A 21,435-nucleotide genomic window follows, 5' to 3' on the forward strand; every position below is an offset into this window, starting at 1 on the left:
ACGTGACAACGCCATCTTGATATCACCCAGCACGTGACAACATCATCCCGATATCACCCTGCACGTGACAACACCATCCCGATATCACCCTGCACATGACAACGCCATCTTGATATCACCCAGCACGTGACAGCGCAATCCCGATATCACCCAGCGCGTGACAACGCCATCCCGATATCGCCCAGCGCGTGACAACGCCATCCCGATATCACCCAGCACGTGACAACACCATCCCGATATCACCCTGCACGTGACAACGCCATCTTGATATCACCCAGCACGTGACAACATCATCCCGATATCACCCTGCACGTGACAACACCATCCCGATATCACCCTGCACATGACAACGCCATCTTGATATCACCCAGCACGTGACAACGCAATCCCGATATCACCCTGCACGTGACAACGCCATCTTGATATCACCCAGCACGTGACAACATCATCCCGATATCACCCTGCACGTGACAACGCCATCTTGATATCACCCTGCACGTGACAACACCATCCCGATATCACCCTGCACATGACAACGCCATCTTGATATCACCCAGTGCGCGACAACACAATCCCGATATCACCCAGCGTGTGACAACCCCATCCCGATATCACCCAGCGCGTGACAACACAATCCCGATATCACCCAGCGCGTGACAACGCCATCCCGATATCACCCTGCGCGTGACAACGCCATCCCGATATCACCCAGCGCGTGACAACGCCATCCCGATATCACCCTGCGCGTGACAACGCCATCCTGATATCACCCTGCACGTGACAACGCCATCCTGATATCACCCTGCACGTGACAACGCCATCCTGATATCACGCAGTACGTGACTACGCCATCCCGATATCACCCTGCACGTGACAACGCCATCCCGATATCACCCAGCGCGTGACAACGCCATCCCGATATCACCCTGCGCATGACAACGCCATCCTGATCTCACCCAGCGCGTGACAACGCCATTCCGATATCACCCAGCGCGTGACAACGCCATCCTGATATCACCCTGCACGTGACAACGCCATCCCGATATCACCCTGCACGTGACAACGCCATCCTGATATCACCCAGCGCGTGACAATGCCATCCCGATATCACCCTGCGCATGACAACGCCATCCCGATATCACCCAGCGCGTGACAACGCCATCCTGATATCACCCAGCGAGTGACAACCCCATCCCGATATCACCCAGCGCATGACAACACAATCCCGATATCACCCAGCGTGTGACAACCCCATCCCGATATCACCCTGCGCATGACAACACAATCCCGATATCACCCAGCGCGTGACAACCCCATCCCGATATCACCCTGCGCATGACAACCCCATCCCGATATCACCCAGCGCGTGACAATGCAATCCTGATATCACCCAGCGCGTGGTAACGCATTCCCGATATCACCCAGCGCGTGACAATGTCATCCTGATATCACCCAGTGCGTCACAACGCCATCCCGATATCACCCAGCGCGTGACAACGCCATCCCGATATCACCCAGCGCGTGACAATGTCATCCTGATATCACCCAGCGCGTCACAACGCCATCCCGATATCACCCAGCGCGTGACAACGCCATCCCGATATCACCCAGTGCGTGACAACGCCATCCCGATATCACCCTGCGCGTGACAACGCCATCCCGATATCACCCTGCGCGTGACAAAGCCATCCCGATATCACCCTGCGCGTGACAACGCCATCCTGATATCACCCAGCGCGTGACAACGCCATCCCGATATCACCCTGCGCGTGACAAATCCATCCCGATATCACCCTGCGCGTGACGCCATCCCGATATCACCCAGCGCGTGACAATGCAATCCTGATATCACCCAGCGCGTGGTAACGCAATCCCGATATCACCAAGCGCGTGACAATGCCATCCCGATATCACCCAGCGCGTGACAACGCCATCCCGATATCACCCAGTGCGTGACAACGCCATCCCGATATCACCCTGCGCGTGACAACGCCATCCCGATATCACCCTGCGTATGACAAAGCCATCCCGATATCACCCTGCGCGTGACAACGCCATCCTGATATCACCCAGCGCGTGACAACCCCATCCCGATATCACCCAGCGCGTGACAACGCCATCCCGATATCACCCAGCGCGTGACAACGCCATCCTGATATCACCCAGCGCGTGACAAGGCCATCCCGATATCACCCAGCGCGTGACAACGCCATCCCGATATCACCCAGCGCGTGACAACGCCATCCTGATATCACCCAGCGCGTGACAACGCCATCCCGATATCACCCAGCGTGTGACAACGCCATCCTGATATCACCCTGCGTGTGACAACGCCATCCTGATATCACCCAGCGCGTGACAACGCCATCCTGATATCACCCTGCGCGTGACAACGCCATCCCGATATCACCCAGCGCGTGACAACGCCATCCCGATATCACCCAGCGCGTGACAACGCCATCCCGATATCACCCAGCGCGTGACAACGCCATCCCGATATCACCCTGCGCGTGACAACCCCATCCCGATATCACCCAGCGCGTGACAACGCCATCCCGATATCACCCAGCGCGTGACAACGCCATCCCGATATCACCCAGCGCGTGACAACGCCATCCCGATATCACCCAGCGCATGACAACGCCATCCTGATATCACCCAGCGCGTGGTAACGCAATCCCGATATCACCAAGCGCGTGACAATGCCATCCCGATATCACCCAGCGCGTGACAACGCCATCCCGATATCACCCAGTGCGTGACAACGCCATCCCGATATCACCCTGCGCGTGACAACGCCATCCCGATATCACCCTGCGTATGACAAAGCCATCCCGATATCACCCTGCGCGTGACAACGCCATCCCGATATCACCCTGCGTATGACAAAGCCATCCCGATATCACCCAGCACGTGACAACGCCATCCTGATATCACCCAGCGCGTGACAACGCCATCCCGATATCACCCAGCGCGTGACAACGCCATCCTGATATCACCCAGCGCGTGACAAGGCCATCCCGATATCACCCAGCGCGTGACAACGCCATCCCGATATCACCCAGCGCGTGACAACGCCATCCTGATATCACCCAGCGCGTGACAACGCCATCCCGATATCACCCAGCGTGTGACAACGCCATCCTGATATCACCCTGCGTGTGACAACGCCATCCCGATATCACCCTGCGCGTGACAACCCCATCCCGATATCACCCAGCGCGTGACAACGCCATCCCGATATCACCCAGCGCGTGACAACGCCATCCCGATATCACCCAGCGCGTGACAACGCCATCCCGATATCACCCAGCGCATGACAACGCCATCCTGATATCACCCTGCGTTTGACAACGCCATCCCGATATCACCCTGCGCGTGACAACCCCATCCCGATATCACCCAGCGCGTGACAACGCCATCCCGATATCACCCAGCGCGTGACAACGCCATCCTGATATCACCCAGCGCGTGACAACGCCATCCCGATATCACCCAGCGTGTGACAACGCCATCCTGATATCACCCTGCGTGTGACAACGCCATCCCGATATCACCCTGCGCGTGACAACCCCATCCCGATATCACCCAGCGCGTGACAACGCCATCCCGATATCACCCAGCGCGTGACAACACCATCCCGATATCACCCAGCGCGTGACAACGCCATCCCGATATCACCCAGCGCATGACAACGCCATCCTGATATCACCCTGCGTTTGACAACGCCATCCCGATATCACCCTGCGCGTGACAACCCCATCCCGATATCACCCAGCGCGTGACAATGCCATCCCGATATCACCCAGCGCGTGACAACGCCATCCTGATATCACCCAGCGCGTGACAACGCCATCCCGATATCACCCAGCGCGTGACAACGCCATCCTGATATCACCCAGCGCGTGACATCGCCATCCCGATATCACCCAGCACGTGACAACGCCATCCCGATATCACCCAGCGCGTGACAACGCCATCCGGATATCACCCAGCGCGTGACAACGCCATCCTGATATGATCCTGCGCGTGACAACGCCATCCCGATATCACCCAGCGCGTGACAACGCCATCCCGATATCACCCTGCGCGTGACAACGCCATCCCGATATCACCCAGCGCGTGACAACCCCATCCCGATATCACCCAGCGCGTGACAACGCCATCCCGATATCACCCAGCGCGTGACAACCCCATCCCGATATCACCCAGCGCGTGACAACGCCATCCCGATATCACCCAGCGCGTGACAATGCAACCCTGATATCACCCAGCGCGTGACAACGCCATCCCGATATCACCCAGCGCGTGACAACGCCATCCTGATATCACCCAGCGCGTGACAACGCCATCCTTATATCACCCTGCGCGTGACAATGCAATCCCGGTATCACCCTGCGCGTGACAACGCCATCCCGATATCACCCAGCGCGTGACAACGCCATCCTGATATCACCCAGCGCGTGACAACCCCATCCCGATATCACCCTGCGCGTGACAACGCCATCCCGATATCACCCAGCGCGTGACAACGCCATCCTGATATCACCCAGCGCGTGACACGCCATCCGAATATCACCCAGCGCGCGACAACCCCATCCCGATATCACCCTGCGCGTGACAACGCCATCCCGATATCACCCTGCGCGTGACAATGCCATCCCGATATCACCCAGCGCGTGATAATGCAATCCTGATATCACCCAGCGCGTGGTAACGCAATCCCGATATCACCCAGCGCGTGACAATGCCATCCCGATATCACCCAGTGCGTGACAACGCCATCCCGATATCACCCTGCACGTGACAACGCCATCCCGATATCACCCCGCGCGTGACAACGACATCCCGATATCACCCAGTGCGTGACAACGCCATCCCGATATCACCCTGCGCGTGACCACGCCATCCCGATATCACCCAGCGCGTGACAACGCCATCCCGATATCACCCTGCGCGTGACAAAGCCATCCCGATATCACCCTGCGCGTGACAACGCCATCCTGATATCACCCAGCGCGTGGCAACGCCATCCTGATATCACCCTGCGCGTGACAACGCCATCCCGATATCACCCAGCGCGTGACAACACCATCCCGATATCACCCAGCGCGTGACAACGCCATCCCGATATCACCCTGCGCGTGACAACCCCATCCCGATATCACCCAGCGCGTGACAACGCCATCCTGATATCACCCAGCGCGTGACAACGCCATCCTGATATCACCCAGCGCGTGGCAACGCCATCCCGATATCACCCAGCGCGTGACAACGCCATCCTGATATCACCCAGCGCGTGGCAACGCCATCCCGATATCACCCAGCGCGTGGCAAAGCCATCCTGATATCACCCAGCGCGTGGCAACGCCATCCCGATATCACCCAGCGCGTGGCAACGCCATCCCGATATCACCCTGCGCGTGACAACCCCATCCCGATATCACCCAGCGCGTGACAACACCATCCCGATATCACCCAGCGCGTGACAATGCAACCCTGATATCACCCAGCGCGTGACAATGCCATCCCGATATCACCCTGCGCATGACAACGCCATCCCGATATCACCCAGCGCGTGACAACGCCATCCTGATATCACCCAGCGCGTGACAACCCCATCCCGATATCACCCAGCGCATGACAACACAATCCCGATATCACCCAGCGTGTGACAACCCCATCCCGATATCACCCTGCGCATGACAACACAATCCCGATATCACCCAGCGCGTGACAACCCCATCCCGATATCACCCTGCGCATGACAACCCCATCCCGATATCACCCAGCGCGTGACAATGCAATCCTGATATCACCCAGCGCGTGGTAACGCATTCCCGATATCACCCAGCGCGTGACAATGTCATCCTGATATCACCCAGTGCGTCACAACGCCATCCCGATATCACCGAGCGCGTGACAACGCCATCCCGATATCACCCAGCGCGTGACAATGTCATCCTGATATCACCCAGCGCGTCACAACGCCATCCCGATATCACCCAGCGCGTGACAACGCCATCCCGATATCACCCAGTGCGTGACAACGCCATCCCGATATCACCCTGCGCGTGACAACGCCATCCCGATATCACCCTGCGCGTGACAAAGCCATCCCGATATCACCCTGCGCGTGACAACGCCATCCTGATATCACCCAGCGCGTGACAACGCCATCCCGATATCACCCTGCGCGTGACAAAGCCATCCCGATATCACCCTGCGCGTGACGCCATCCCGATATCACCCAGCGCGTGACAATGCAATCCTGATATCACCCAGCGCATGGTAACGCAATCCCGATATCACCAAGCGCGTGACAATGCCATCCCGATATCACCCAGCGCGTGACAACGCCATCCCGATATCACCCAGTGCGTGACAACGCCATCCCGATATCACCCTGCGCGTGACAACGCCATCCCGATATCACCCTGCGTATGACAAAGCCATCCCGATATCACCCTGCGCGTGACAACGCCATCCCGATATCACCCTGCGTATGACAAAGCCATCCCGATATCACCCAGCACGTGACAACGCCATCCTGATATCACCCAGCGCGTGACAACGCCATCCCGATATCACCCAGCGCGTGACAACGCCATCCTGATATCACCCAGCGCGTGACAAGGCCATCCCGATATCACCCAGCGCGTGACAACGCCATCCCGATATCACCCAGCGCGTGACAACGCCATCCTGATATCACCCAGCGCGTGACAACGCCATCCCGATATCACCCAGCGTGTGACAACGCCATCCTGATATCACCCTGCGTGTGACAACGCCATCCCGATATCACCCTGCGCGTGACAACCCCATCCCGATATCACCCAGCGCGTGACAACGCCATCCCGATATCACCCAGCGCGTGACAACGCCATCCCGATATCACCCAGCGCGTGACAACGCCATCCCGATATCACCCAGCGCATGACAACGCCATCCTGATATCACCCAGCGCGTGGTAACGCAATCCCGATATCACCAAGCGCGTGACAATGCCATCCCGATATCACCCAGCGCGTGACAACGCCATCCCGATATCACCCAGCGCGTGACAACGCCATCCCGATATCACCCAGCGCGTGACAACGCCATCCTGATATCACCCAGCGCGTGACAAGGCCATCCCGATATCACCCAGCGCGTGACAACGCCATCCCGATATCACCCAGCGCGTGACAACGCCATCCTGATATCACCCAGCGCGTGACAACGCCATCCCGATATCACCCAGCGTGTGACAACGCCATCCTGATATCACCCTGCGTGTGACAACGCCATCCCGATATCACCCTGCGCGTGACAACCCCATCCCGATATCACCCAGCGCGTGACAACGCCATCCCGATATCACCCAGCGCGTGACAACGCCATCCCGATATCACCCAGCGCGTGACAACGCCATCCCGATATCACCCAGCGCATGACAACGCCATCCTGATATCACCCTGCGTTTGACAACGCCATCCCGATATCACCCTGCGCGTGACAACCCCATCCCGATATCACCCAGCGCGTGACAACGCCATCCCGATATCACCCAGCGCGTGACAACGCCATCCTGATATCACCCAGCGCGTGACAACGCCATCCCGATATCACCCAGCGTGTGACAACGCCATCCTGATATCACCCTGCGTGTGACAACGCCATCCCGATATCACCCTGCGCGTGACAACCCCATCCCGATATCACCCAGCGCGTGACAACGCCATCCCGATATCACCCAGCGCGTGACAACACCATCCCGATATCACCCAGCGCGTGACAACGCCATCCCGATATCACCCAGCGCATGACAACGCCATCCTGATATCACCCTGCGTTTGACAACGCCATCCCGATATCACCCTGCGCGTGACAACCCCATCCCGATATCACCCAGCGCGTGACAATGCCATCCCGATATCACCCAGCGCGTGACAACGCCATCCTGATATCACCCAGCGCGTGACAACGCCATCCCGATATCACCCAGCGCGTGACAACGCCATCCTGATATCGCCCAGCGCGTGACATCGCCATCCCGATATCACCCAGCGCGTGACAACGCCATCCCGATATCACCCAGCGCGTGACAACGCCATCCGGATATCACCCAGCGCGTGACAACGCCATCCTGATATGATCCTGCGCGTGACAACGCCATCCCGATATCACCCAGCGCGTGACAACGCCATCCCGATATCACCCTGCGCGTGACAACGCCATCCCGATATCACCCAGCGCGTGACAACCCCATCCCGATATCACCCAGCGCGTGACAACGCCATCCCGATATCACCCAGCGCGTGACAACCCCATCCCGATATCACCCAGCGCGTGACAACGCCATCCCGATATCACCCAGCGCGTGACAATGCAACCCTGATATCACCCAGCGCGTGACAACGCCATCCCGATATCACCCAGCGCGTGACAACGCCATCCTGATATCACCCAGCGCGTGACAACGCCATCCTTATATCACCCTGCGCGTGACAATGCAATCCCGGTATCACCCTGCGCGTGACAACGCCATCCCGATATCACCAAGCGCGTGACAACGCCATCCTGATATCACCCAGCGCGTGACAACCCCATCCCGATATCACCCTGCGCGTGACAACGCCATCCCGATATCACCCAGCGCGTGACAACGCCATCCTGATATCACCCAGCGCGTGACACGCCATCCGAATATCACCCAGCGCGCGACAACCCCATCCCGATATCACCCTGCGCGTGACAACGCCATCCCGATATCACCCTGCGCGTGACAATGCCATCCCGATATCACCCAGCGCGTGATAATGCAATCCTGATATCACCCAGCGCGTGGTAACGCAATCCCGATATCACCCAGCGCGTGACAATGCCATCCCGATATCACCCAGTGCGTGACAACGCCATCCCGATATCACCCTGCACGTGACAACGCCATCCCGATATCACCCCGCGCGTGACAACGACATCCCGATATCACCCAGTGCGTGACAACGCCATCCCGATATCTCCCTGCGCGTGACCACGCCATCCCGATATCACCCAGCGCGTGACAACGCCATCCCGATATCACCCTGCGCGTGACAAAGCCATCCCGATATCACCCTGCGCGTGACAACGCCATCCTGATATCACCCAGCGCGTGGCAACGCCATCCTGATATCACCCTGCGCGTGACAACGCCATCCCGATATCACCCAGCGCGTGACAACACCATCCCGATATCACCCAGCGCGTGACAACGCCATCCCGATATCACCCTGCGCGTGACAACCCCATCCCGATATCACCCAGCGCGTGACAACGCCATCCTGATATCACCCAGCGCGTGACAACGCCATCCTGATATCACCCAGCGCGTGGCAACGCCATCCCGATATCACCCAGCGCGTGACAACGCCATCCTGATATCACCCAGCGCGTGGCAACGCCATCCCGATATCACCCAGCGCGTGGCAACGCCATCCTGATATCACCCAGCGCGTGGCAACGCCATCCCGATATCACCCAGCGCGTGGCAACGCCATCCCGATATCACCCTGCGCGTGACAACCCCATCCCGATATCACCCAGCGCGTGACAACACCATCCCGATATCACCCAGCGCGTGACAATGCAACCCTGATATCACCCAGCGCGTGACAACGCCATCCCGATATCACCCTGCGCGTGACAACGCCATCCTGATATCACCCAGCGCGTGACAACCCCATCCCGATATCACCCTGCGCGTGACAACCCCATCCCGATATCACCCTGCGCGTGACAACGCCATCCCGATATCACCCAGCACGTGACAACGCCATCCCGATATCACCCAGCGCGTGACAACGCCATCCTGATATCACCCTGCGTTTGACAACGCCATCCCGATATCACCCAGCGCGTGACAACGCCATCCTGATATCACCCAGCGCGTGGCAACGCCATCCCGATATCACCCTGCGCGTGACAACGCCATCCCGATATCACCCAGCGCGTGACAACCCCATCCCGATATCACCCAGCGCGTGGCAACGCCATCCCGATATCACCAAGCGCGTGACAACGCCATCCTCATATCACCCAGCGCTTGGCAACGCCATCCTGATATCACCCTGCGCGTGACAACGCCATCCGGATATCACCCAGCGCGTGACAACGCCATCCCGATATCACCCTGCGCGTGACGCCATCCCGATATCACCCAGCGCGTGACAACGCCATCCCGATATCACCCAGCGCGTGACAACCCCATCCCGATATCACCCAGCGCGTGACAACGCCATCCCGATATCACCCAGCGCGTGACAACGCCATCCTGATATCACCCAGCGCGTGGCAACGCCATCCCGATATCACCCAGCGCGTGACAACGCCATCCTGATATCACCCAGCGCGTGGCAACGCCATCCCGATATCACCCAGCGCGTGACAACGCCATCCTGATATCACCCTGCGCGTGACAACGCAATCCCGATATCACCCTGCGCGTGACAACGCCATCCCGATATCACCCAGCGCGTGACAACGCCATCCCGATATCACCCAGCGCGTGACAATGCCATCCCGATATCACCCAGCGCGTGGCAACGCCATCCCGATATCACCCTGCGCGTGACAACGCCATCCCGATATCACCCAGCGCGTGACAACGCCATCCCGATATCGCCCAGCGCATGGCAACGCCATCCCGATATCACCCAGCGCGTGACAACGCCATCCTGATATCACCCAGCGCGTGACAACCCCATCCCGATATCACCCTGCGCGTGACAACGCCATCCCGATATCACCCAGCGCGTGACAACGCCATCCCGATATCACCCAGCGCGTGACAACGCCATCCTGATATCACCCTGCGTTTGACAACGCCATCCCGATATCACCCTGCGCGTGACAACGCCATCCCGATATCACCCAGCGCGTGACAACCCCATCCCGATATCACCCAGCGCGTGGCAACGCCATCCCGATATCACCCAGCGCGTGACAACGCCATCCTCATATCACCCAGCACTTGGCAACGCCATCCTGATATCACCCTGCGCGTGACAACGCCATCCGGATATCACCCAGCGCGTGACAACGCCATCCCGATATCACCCTGCGCGTGACGCCATCCCGATATCACCCAGCGCGTGACAACGCCATCCCGATATCACCCAGCGCGTGACAACCCCATCCCGATATCACCCAGCGCGTGACAACGCCATCCCGATATCACCCAGCGCGTGACAACGCCATCCTGATATCACCCAGCGCGTGGCAACGCCATCCCGATATCACCCAGCGCGTGACAACGCCATCCTGATATCACCCAGCGCGTGGCAACGCCATCCCGATATCACCCAGCGCGTGACAACGCCATCCTGATATCACCCTGCGCGTGACAACGCAATCCCGATATCACCCTGCGCGTGACAACGCCATCCCGATATCACCCAGCGCGTGACAACGCCATCCCGATATCACCCAGCGCGTGACAACGCCATCCCGATATCGCCCAGCGCGTGACAACGCCATCCCGATATCACCCTGCGCGTGACAACGCCATCCCGATATCACCCAGCGCGTGGCAACGCCATCCCGATATCACCCAGCGCGTGACAACGCCATCCCGATATCACCCAGCGCGTGACAACGCCATCCCGATATCACCCAGCGCGTGACAACGCCATCCTGATATCACCCAGCGCGTGACAACGCCATCCCGATATCACCCAGCGCGTGACAACGCCATCCCGATATCACCCAGGGCGTGACAACGCCATCCTGATATCACCCAGGGCGTGACAACGCCATCCAGATATCACCCTGCGCGTGACAACGCCATCCCGATATCACCCTGCGCGTGACAACGCATCCCAATGAATGTGGAGTGCGTGGCCTCAGGGGGACAGAGAATGTGAACTTATTACTTTCAGATATTGAACTGCCCTCTTACAGTGGCCAAGGAATTGATGAAATTGTTCTCCCTACAGGATCAAACCTCACATTTGGCCCAAAATCCCCAACCCGAAATGTGCCCTCGAACAGCTCCATGTGAAACCAAACAAGGTAAGGCTGAGCATACAGGGGGGGAAGGGAGTTTGATGAGGCAGTGCAGAGGGAGCTTTACTCTGTATCTAACCCCGTGCTGTACCTGTCCTGGGAGTGTTTGATGGGGACAGTGCAGAGGGAGCTTTACTCTGTATCTAACCCCGTGCTGTACCTGTCCTGGGAGTGTTTGATGGGGACAGTGTAGAGGGAGCTTTACTCTGTATCTAACCCTGTGCTGTACCTACCCTCGGAGTGTTTGATGGGGACAGTGTAGAGGGAGTTTACTCTGTATCTAACCCCGTGCTGTACCTGTCCTGTGAGTGTTTGATGGGGACAGTGTAGAGGGAGCTTTACTCTGTATCTAACCCCATGCTGTACCTGTCCTGGGAGTGTTTGATGGGGACAGTGTAGAGGGAGCTTTACTCTGTGTCTAACCCCATGCTGTCCCTATTCTGGGAGTGTTTGATGGGGACAGTGTAGAGGGAGCTTTACTATGTGTCTAACCCCATGCTGTACCTGTCCTGGGAGTGTTTGATGGGTCAGTGTAGAGGCAGCTTTACTCTATCTAACCCCCTGCTGTACCTGTCCTGGGAGTGTTTGATGGGGACAGTGTAGAGGGTGCTTTACTCTGTATCTAACCCCGTGCTGTACCTGTCCTGGGAGTGTTTGATGGGGACAGTATAGAGGGAGCTTTACTCTGTATCTAACCCCATGCTGTACCTGTCCTGGGAGTGTTTGATGGGGACAGTGTAGAGGGAGCTTTACTCTGTGTCTAACCCCATGCTGTCCCTATCCTGGGAGTGTTTGATGGGGACAGTGTAGAGGGAGCTTTACTCTGTGTCTAACCCCGTGCTGTACCTGTCCTGGGAGTGTTTGATGGGGACAGTGTAGAGGCAGCTTTACTCTGTATCTAACCCCGTGCTGTACCTGTCCTGGGAGTGTTTGATGGGGACAGTGTAGAGGGAGCTTTACTCTGTACCTAACCCCGTGCTGTACCTGTCCTGGGAGTGTTTGATGGGGACAGTGTAGAGGGAGCTTTACTCTGTATCTAACCCCGTGCTGTACCTGTCCTGGGAGTGTTTGATGGGGACAGTGTAGAGGGAGCTTTACTCTGTATCTAACCCCGTGCTGTACCTGTCCTGGGAGTGTTTGATGGGGACAGTGTGGAGGGAGCTTTACTCTGTATCTAACCCCGTGCTGTACCTGTCCTGGGAGTGTTTGATGGGGACAGTGTAGAGGGAGCTTTACTCTGTATCTAACCCCGTGCTGTACCTGTCCTGGGAGTGTTTGATGGGGACAGTGTAGAGGGAGCTTTACTCTGTATCTAACCTCGTGCTGTACCTGCCCTGGGAGTGTTTGATGGGGTCAGTGTAGAGGGAGCTTTACTCTGTATCTAACCCCGTGCTGTACCTGTCCTGGGAGTGTTTGATGGGGACAGTGTAGAGGGAGCTTTACTCTGTATCTAACCCCGTGCTGTACCTGTCCTGGGAGTGTTTGATGGGGACAGTGTAGAGGGAGCTTTACTCTATCTAACCCCCTGCAGTTCCTGTCCTGGGAGTGTTTGATGGGGACAGTGTAGAGGGAGCTTTACTCTGTACCTAACCCCGTGCTGTACCTGTCCTGGGAGTGTTTGATGGGGACAGTGCAGAGGGAGCTTTACTCTGTATCGAACCCCGTGCTGTACCTGTCCTGGGAGTGTTTGATGGGGACAGTGCAGAGGGAGCTTTACTCTGTATCGAACCCCGTGCTGTACCTGTCCTGGGAGTGTTTGATGGGGACAGTGTAGAGGGAGCTTTACTCTTTATCTAACCTCGTGCTGTACCTGCTCTGGGAGTGTTTGATGGGGTCAGTGTAGCGGGAGCTTTACTCTGTATCTAACCCCGTTCTGTACCTGTCCTGGGAGTGTTTGATGGGTACAGTGTAGAGGGAGCTTTACTCTGTATCTAACTCCATGCTGTACCTGTCCTGGGAGTGTTTGATGGGGACAGTGTCGAGGGAGCTTTACTCTGTGTTTAACCCCATGCTGTCCCTCTCCTGCGAGTGTTTGATGGGGACAGTGTAGAGGGAGCTTTACTCTGTGTCTAACCACTTGCTGTACCTGTCCTGGGAGTGTTTGATGGGGACAGTGTAGAGGCAGCTTTACTCTATCTAACCCCCTGCTGTCCCTGTCCTGGTAGTGTTTGATGGGGTCAGTGTAGAGGGAGCTTTACTCTGTACCTAACCCCGTGCTGTCCCTGTCCTGGGAGTGTTTGATGGGGACAGTGTAGAGGGAGCTTTACTCTGTATCTAACCCTGTGCTGTACCTGTCCTGGGAGTGTTTGATGGGGACAGTGCAGAGGGAGCTTTACTCTGTATCTAACCCCGTGCTGTCCCTGTCCTGAGGGTGTTTGATGGGGATAGTGTAGAGAGAGCTTTACTCTGTATCCAACCCCGTGCTGTACCTGTCCTGGGAGTGTTTGATGGGGACAGTGTAGAGGGAGCTTTACTCTGTGTCTAACCCTGTGCTGCACCTGTCCTGGGAGTGTTTGATGGGGACAGTGTAGAGGCAGCTTTACTCTATCTAACCCCATGCTGTACCTGTCCTGGGAGTGTTTGATGGGGACAGGGTAGAGGGAGCTTTACTCTGTACCTAACCCCGTGCTGTCCCTGTCCTGGGAGTGTTTGATGGGGACAGTGTAGAGGGAGCTTTACTCTGTATCTAACCCCGTGCTGTACCTGTCCTGGGAGTGTTTGATGGGGACAGTGTAGAGGGAGCTTTATTCTGTATCTAACCCCGTGCTGTCCCTGTCCTGGGAGTGTTTGATGGGGATAGTGTAGAGGGAGCTTTACTCTGTATCTAACCCCGTGCTGTACCTGTCCTGGGAGTGTTTGATGGGGTCAGTGTAGAGGGAGCTTTACTCTGTATCTAACCCCGTGCTGTACCTGTCCTGGGAGTGTTTGTAGGGGACAGTGTAGAGGGAGATTTACTCTGTATCTAACCCCGTGCTGTCCCTGTCCTGGGAGTGTTTGATGGGGATAGTGTAGAGCGAGCTTTACTCTGTATCTAACCCCGTGCTGTACCTGTCCTGGGAGTGTTTGATGGGGACAGTGTAGAGGGAGCTTTACTCTGTATCTAACCCCATGCTGTACCTGTCCTGGGAGTGTTTGATGGGGACAGTGTAGAGGGAGCTTTACTCTGTATCTAACCCCATGCTGTACCTGTCCTGGGAGTGTTTGAGGGGGACAGTGTAGAGGGAGCTTTACTCTGTATCTAACCCTGTGCTGTACCTGTCCTGGGAGTGTTTGATGGGGACAGTGTAGAGGGAGCTTTACTCTGTATCTAACCCCGTGCTGTCCCTGTCCTGGGAGTGTTTGATGGGGACAGTGTAGAGGGAGCTTTACTCTGTATCTAACCCCGTGCTGTACCTGTCCTGGGAGTGTTTGATGGGGACAGTGTAGAGGGAGCTTTACTCTGTGACTAACCCCATGCTGTACCTGTCCTGGGAGAGTTTGATGGGGGCAGTGTAGAGGGAGCTTTACTCTGTATCTAACCCCGTGCTGTACCTGTCCTGGGAGTGTTTGATGGGGACAGTGTAGAGGGAGCTTTACTCTGTGTCTAACCCCATGCTGTCCCTATCCTGGGAGTGTTTGATGGGGACAGTGTAGAGGGAGCTTTACTCTGTGTCTAACCCCGTGCTGTACCTGTCCTGGGAGTGTTTGATGGGGACAGTGTAGAGGCAGCTTTACTCTGTATCTAACCCCGTGCTGTACCTGTCCTGGGAGTGTTTGATGGGGACAGTGTAGAGGGAGCTTTACTCTGTACCTAACCCCGTGCTGTACCTGTCCTGGGAGTGTTTGATGGGGACAGTGTAGAGGGAGCTTTACTCTGTATCTAACCCCGTGCTGTACCTGTCCTGGGAGTGTTTGATGGGGACAGTGTAGAGGGAGCTTTACTCTGTATCTAACCCCGTGCTGTACCTGTCCTGGGAGTGTTTGATGGGGACAGTGTGGAGGGAGCTTTACTCTGTATCTAACCCCGTGCTGTACCTGTCCTGGGAGTGTTTGATGGGGACAGTGTAGAGGGAGCTTTACTCTGTATCTAACCCCGTGCTGTACCTGTCCTGGGAGTGTTTGATGGGGACAGTGTAGAGGGAGCTTTACTCTGTATCTAACCTCGTGCTGTACCTGCCCTGGGAGTGTTTGATGGGGTCAGTGTAGAGGGAGCTTTACTCTGTATCTAACCCCGTGCTGTACCTGTCCTGGGAGTGTTTGATGGGGACAGTGTAGAGGGAGCTTTACTCTGTATCTAACCCCGTGCTGTACCTGTCCTGGGAGTGTTTGATGGGGACAGTGTAGAGGGAGCTTTACTCTATCTAACCCCCTGCAGTTCCTGTCCTGGGAGTGTTTGATGGGGACAGTGTAGAGGGAGCTTTACTCTGTACCTAACCCCGTGCTGTACCTGTCCTGGGAGTGTTTGATGGGGACAGTGCAGAGGGAGCTTTACTCTGCATCGAACCCCGTGCTGTACCTGTCCTGGGAGTGTTTGATGGGGACAGTGCAGAGGGAGCTTTACTCTGTATCGAACCCCGTGCTGTACCTGTCCTGGGAGTGTTTGATGGGGACAGTGTAGAGGGAGCTTTACTCTTTATCTAACCTCGTGCTGTACCTGCTCTGGGAGTGTTTGATGGGGTCAGTGTAGCGGGAGCTTTACTCTGTATCTAACCCCGTGCTGTACCTGTCCTGGGAGTGTTTGATGGGGACAGTGTAGAGGGAGCTTTACTCTGTATCTAACTCCATGCTGTACCTGTCCTGGGAGTGTTTGATGGGGACAGTGTCGAGGGAGCTTTACTCTGTGTCTAACCCCATGCTGTCCCTCTCCTGCGAGTGTTTGATGGGGACAGTGTAGAGGGAGCTTTACTCTGTGTCTAACCACTTGCTGTACCTGTCCTGGGAGTGTTTGATGGGGACAGTGTAGAGGCAGCTTTACTCTATCTAACCCCCTGCTGTCCCTGTCCTGGTAGTGTTTGATGGGGTCAGTGTAGAGGGAGCTTTACTCTGTACCTAACCCCGTGCTGTCCCTGTCCTGGGAGTGTTTGATGGGGACAGTGTAGAGGGAGCTTTACTCTGTATCTAACCCTGTGCTGTACCTGTCCTGGGAGTGTTTGATGGGGACAGTGCAGAGGGAGCTTTACTCTGTATCTAACCCCGTGCTGTCCCTGTCCTGAGGGTGTTTGATGGGGATAGTGTAGAGAGAGCTTTACTCTGTATCCAACCCCGTGCTGTACCTGTCCTGGGAGTGTTTGATGGGGACAGTGTAGAGGGAGCTTTACTCTGTGTCTAACCCTGTGCTGCACCTGTCCTGGGAGTGTTTGATGGGGACAGTGTAGAGGCAGCTTTACTCTATCTAACCCCATGCTGTACCTGTCCTGGGAGTGTTTGATGGGGACAGGGTAGAGGGAGCTTTACTCTGTACCTAACCCCGTGCTGTCCCTGTCCTGGGAGTGTTTGATGGGGACAGTGTAGAGGGAGCTTTACTCTGTATCTAACCCCGTGCTGTACCTGTCCTGGGAGTGTTTGATGGGGACAGTGTAGAGGGAGCTTTATTCTGTATCTAACCCCGTGCTGTCCCTGTCCTGGGAGTGTTTGATGGGGATAGTGTAGAGGGAGCTTTACTCTGTATCTAACCCCGTGCTGTACCTGTCCTGGGAGTGTTTGATGGGGTCAGTGTAGAGGGAGCTTTACTCTGTATCTAACCCCGTGCTGTACCTGTCCTGGGAGTGTTTGTAGGGGACAGTGTAGAGGGAGATTTACTCTGTATCTAACCCCGTGCTGTCCCTGTCCTGGGAGTGTTTGATGGGGATAGTGTAGAGCGAGCTTTACTCTGTATCTAACCCCGTGCTGTACCTGTCCTGGGAGTGTTTGATGGGGACAGTGTAGAGGGAGCTTTACTCTGTATCTAACCCCGTGCTGTACCTGTCCTGGGAGTGTTTGATGGGGACAGTGTAGAGGGAGCTTTACTCTGTATCTAACCCCATGCTGTACCTGTCCTGGGAGTGTTTGAGGGGGACAGTGTAGAGGGAGCTTTTCTCTGTATCTAACCCTGTGCTGTACCTGTCCTGGGAGTGTTTGATGGGGACAGTGTAGAGGGAGCTTTACTCTGTATCTAACCCCGTGCTGTCCCTGTCCTGGGAGTGTTTGATGGGGACAGTGTAGAGGGAGCTTTACTCTGTATCTAACCCCGTGCTGTACCTGTCCTGGGAGTGTTTGATGGGGACAGTGTAGAGGGAGCTTTACTCTGTGACTAACCCCATGCTGTACCTGTCCTGGGAGAGTTTGATGGGGGCAGTGTAGAGGGAGCTTTACTCTGTATCTAACCCCGTGCTGTACCTGTCCTGGGAGTGTTTGATGGGGACAGTGTAGAGCTAGCTTTACTCTATCTAACCCCCTGCAGTTCCTGTCCTCGGAGTGTTTGATGGGGACAGTGTAGAGGGAGCTTTACTCTGTACCTAACCCCGTGCTGTACCTGTCCTGGGAGTGTTTGATGGGGACAGTGTAGAGGGAGCTTTACTCTGTATCTAACCTCGTGCTGTACCTGCTCTGGGAGTGTTTGATGGGGTCAGTGTAGCGGGAGCTTTACTCTGTATCTAACCCCGTGCTGTACCTGTCCTGGGAGTGTTTGATGGGGACAGTGTAGAGGGAGCTTTACTCTGTATCTAACTCCATGCTGTACCTGTCCTGGGAGTGTTTGATGGGGACAGTGTAGAGGGAGCTTTACTCTGTGTCTAACCCCATGCTGTCCCTATCCTGGGAGTGTTTGATGGGGACAGTGTAGAGGGAGCTTTACTCTGTGCCTAACCACTTGCTGTACCTGTCCTGGGAGTGTTTGATGGGGACAGTGTAGAGGCAGCTTTACTCTATCTAACCCCCTGCTGTACCTGTCCTGGGAGTGTTTGATGGGGACAGTGTAGAGGGAGCTTTACTCTGTATCTAACCCAGTGCTGTACCTGTCCTGGGAGTGTTTGATGGGGACAGTGTAGAGGGAGCTTTACTCTGTATCTAACTCCATGCTGTACCTGTCCTGGGAGTGTTTGATGGGGACAGTGCAGAGGGAGCTTTACTCTGTATCGAACCCCGTGCTGTACCTGTCCTGGGAGTGTTTGATGGGGACAGTGGAGAGGGAGCTTTACTCTGTATCTAACCTCGTGCTGTACCTGCTCTGGGAGTGTTTGATGGGGTCAGTGTAGAGGGAGCTTTACTCTGTATCTAACCCCGTGCTGTACCTGTCCTGGGAGTGTTTGATGGGGACAGTGTAGAGGGAGCTTTACTCTGTATCTAACTCCATGCTGTACCTGTCCTGGGAGTGTTTGATGGGGACAGTGTCGAGGGAGCTTTACTCTGTGTCTAACCCCATGCTGTCCCTATCCTGGGAGTGTTTGATGGGGACAGTGTAGAGGCAGCTTTACTCTATCTAACCCCATGCTGTACCTGTCCTGGGAGTGTTTGATGGGGACAGTGTCGAGGGAGCTTTACTCTGTGTCTAACCCCATGCTGTCCCTCTCCTGCGAGTGTTTGATGGGGACAGTGTAGAGGGAGCTTTACTCTGTGTCTAACCACTTGCTGTACCTGTCCTGGGAGTGTTTGATGGGGACAGTGTAGAGGCAGCTTTACTCTATCTAACCCCCTGCTGTCCCTGTCCTGGTAGTGTTTGATGGGGTCAGTGTAGAGGGAGCTTTACTCTGTACCTAACCCCGTGCTGTCCCTGTCCTGGGAGTGTTTGATGGGGACAGTGTAGAGGGAGCTTTACTCTGTATCTAACCCTGTGCTGTACCTGTCCTGGGAGTGTTTGATGGGGACAGTGCAGAGGGAGCTTTACTCTGTATCTAACCCCGTGCTGTCCCTGTCCTGAGGGTGTTTGATGGGGATAGTGTAGAGAGAGCTTTACTCTGTATCCAACCCCGTGCTGTACCTGTCCTGGGAGTGTTTGATGGGGACAGTGTAGAGGGAGCTTTACTCTGTGTCTAACCCTGTGCTGCACCTGTCCTGGGAGTGTTTGATGGGGACAGTGTAGAGGCAGCTTTACTCTATCTAACCCCATGCTGTACCTGTCCTGGGAGTGTTTGATGGGGACAGGGTAGAGGGAGCTTTACTCTGTACCTAACCCCGTGCTGTCCCTGTCCTGGGAGTGTTTGATGGGGACAGTGTAGAGGGAGCTTTACTCTGTATCTAACCCCGTGCTATACCTGTCCTGGGAGTGTTTGATGGGGACAGTGTAGAGGGAGCTTTATTCTGTATCTAACCCCGTGCTGTCCCTGTCCTGGGAGTGTTTGATGGGGATAGTGTAGAGGGAGCTTTACTCTGTATCTAACCCCGTGCTGTACCTGTCCTGGGAGTGTTTGATGGGGTCAGTGTAGAGGGAGCTTTACTCTGTATCTAACCCCGTGCTGTACCTGTCCTGGGAGTGTTTGTAGGGGACAGTGTAGAGGGAGATTTACTCTGTATCTAACCCCGTGCTGTCCCTGTCCTGGGAGTGTTTGATGGGGATAGTGTAGAGCGAGCTTTACTCTGTATCTAACCCCGTGCTGTACCTGTCCTGGGAGTGTTTGATGGGGACAGTGTAGAGGGAGCTTTACTCTGTATCTAACCCCGTGCTGTACCTGTCCTGGGAGTGTTTGATGGGGACAGTGTAGAGGGAGCTTTACTCTGTATCTAACCCCATGCTGTACCTGTCCTGGGAGTGTTTGAGGGGGACAGTGTAGAGGGAGCTTTACTCTGTATCTAACCCTGTGCTGTACCTGTCCTGGGAGTGTTTGATGGGGACAGTGTAGAGGGAGCTTTACTCTGTATCTAACCCCGTGCTGTCCCTGTCCTGGGAGTGTTTGATGGGGACAGTCTAGAGGGAGCTTTACTCTGTATCTAACCCCGTGCTGTACCTGTCCTGGGAGTGTTTGATGGGGACAGTGTAGAGGGAGCTTTACTCTGTGACTAACCCCATGCTGTACCTGTCCTGGGAGAGTTTGATGGGGGCAGTGTAGAGGGAGCTTTACTCTGTATCTAACCCCGTGCTGTACCTGTCCTGGGAGTGTTTGATGGGGACAGTGTAGAGCTAGCTTTACTCTATCTAACCCCCTGCAGTTCCTGTCCTGGGAGTGTTTGATGGGGACAGTGTAGAGGGAGCTTTACTCTGTACCTAACCCCGTGCTGTACCTGTCCTGGGAGTGTTTGATGGGGACAGTGTAGAGGGAGCTTTACTCTGTATCTAACCTCGTGCTGTACCTGCTCTGGGAGTGTTTGATGGGGACAGTGTAGAGGGAGCTTTACTCTGTACCTAACCCCGTGCTGTCCCTGTCCTGGGAGTGTTTGATGGGGACAGTGTAGAGGGAGCTTTACTCTGTATCTAACCCCGTGCTGTACCTGTCCTGGGGGTGTTTGATGGGGACA

The 21,435-nt window shown here is 55.9% G+C and overlaps 1 protein-coding gene across 1 annotated transcript in view; it reads left to right on the forward strand.

The window, feature by feature from the left end:
* il7r (interleukin 7 receptor) overlaps positions 1-21,435 on the forward strand; it is a 94,340-nt gene that overhangs the window by 59,538 nt on the left and 13,367 nt on the right. The window contains exon 5 of the mRNA XM_072517555.1: positions 11,961-12,036. Coding sequence (XP_072373656.1) covers positions 11,961-12,036 — 76 coding nt within the window. The remainder of the gene's footprint in view (positions 1-11,960; positions 12,037-21,435) is intronic.

This window comes from Scyliorhinus torazame, chromosome 9 (assembly GCF_047496885.1).
Source record: "Scyliorhinus torazame isolate Kashiwa2021f chromosome 9, sScyTor2.1, whole genome shotgun sequence".
Taxonomy (NCBI): Eukaryota; Metazoa; Chordata; class Chondrichthyes; order Carcharhiniformes; family Scyliorhinidae; genus Scyliorhinus; species Scyliorhinus torazame.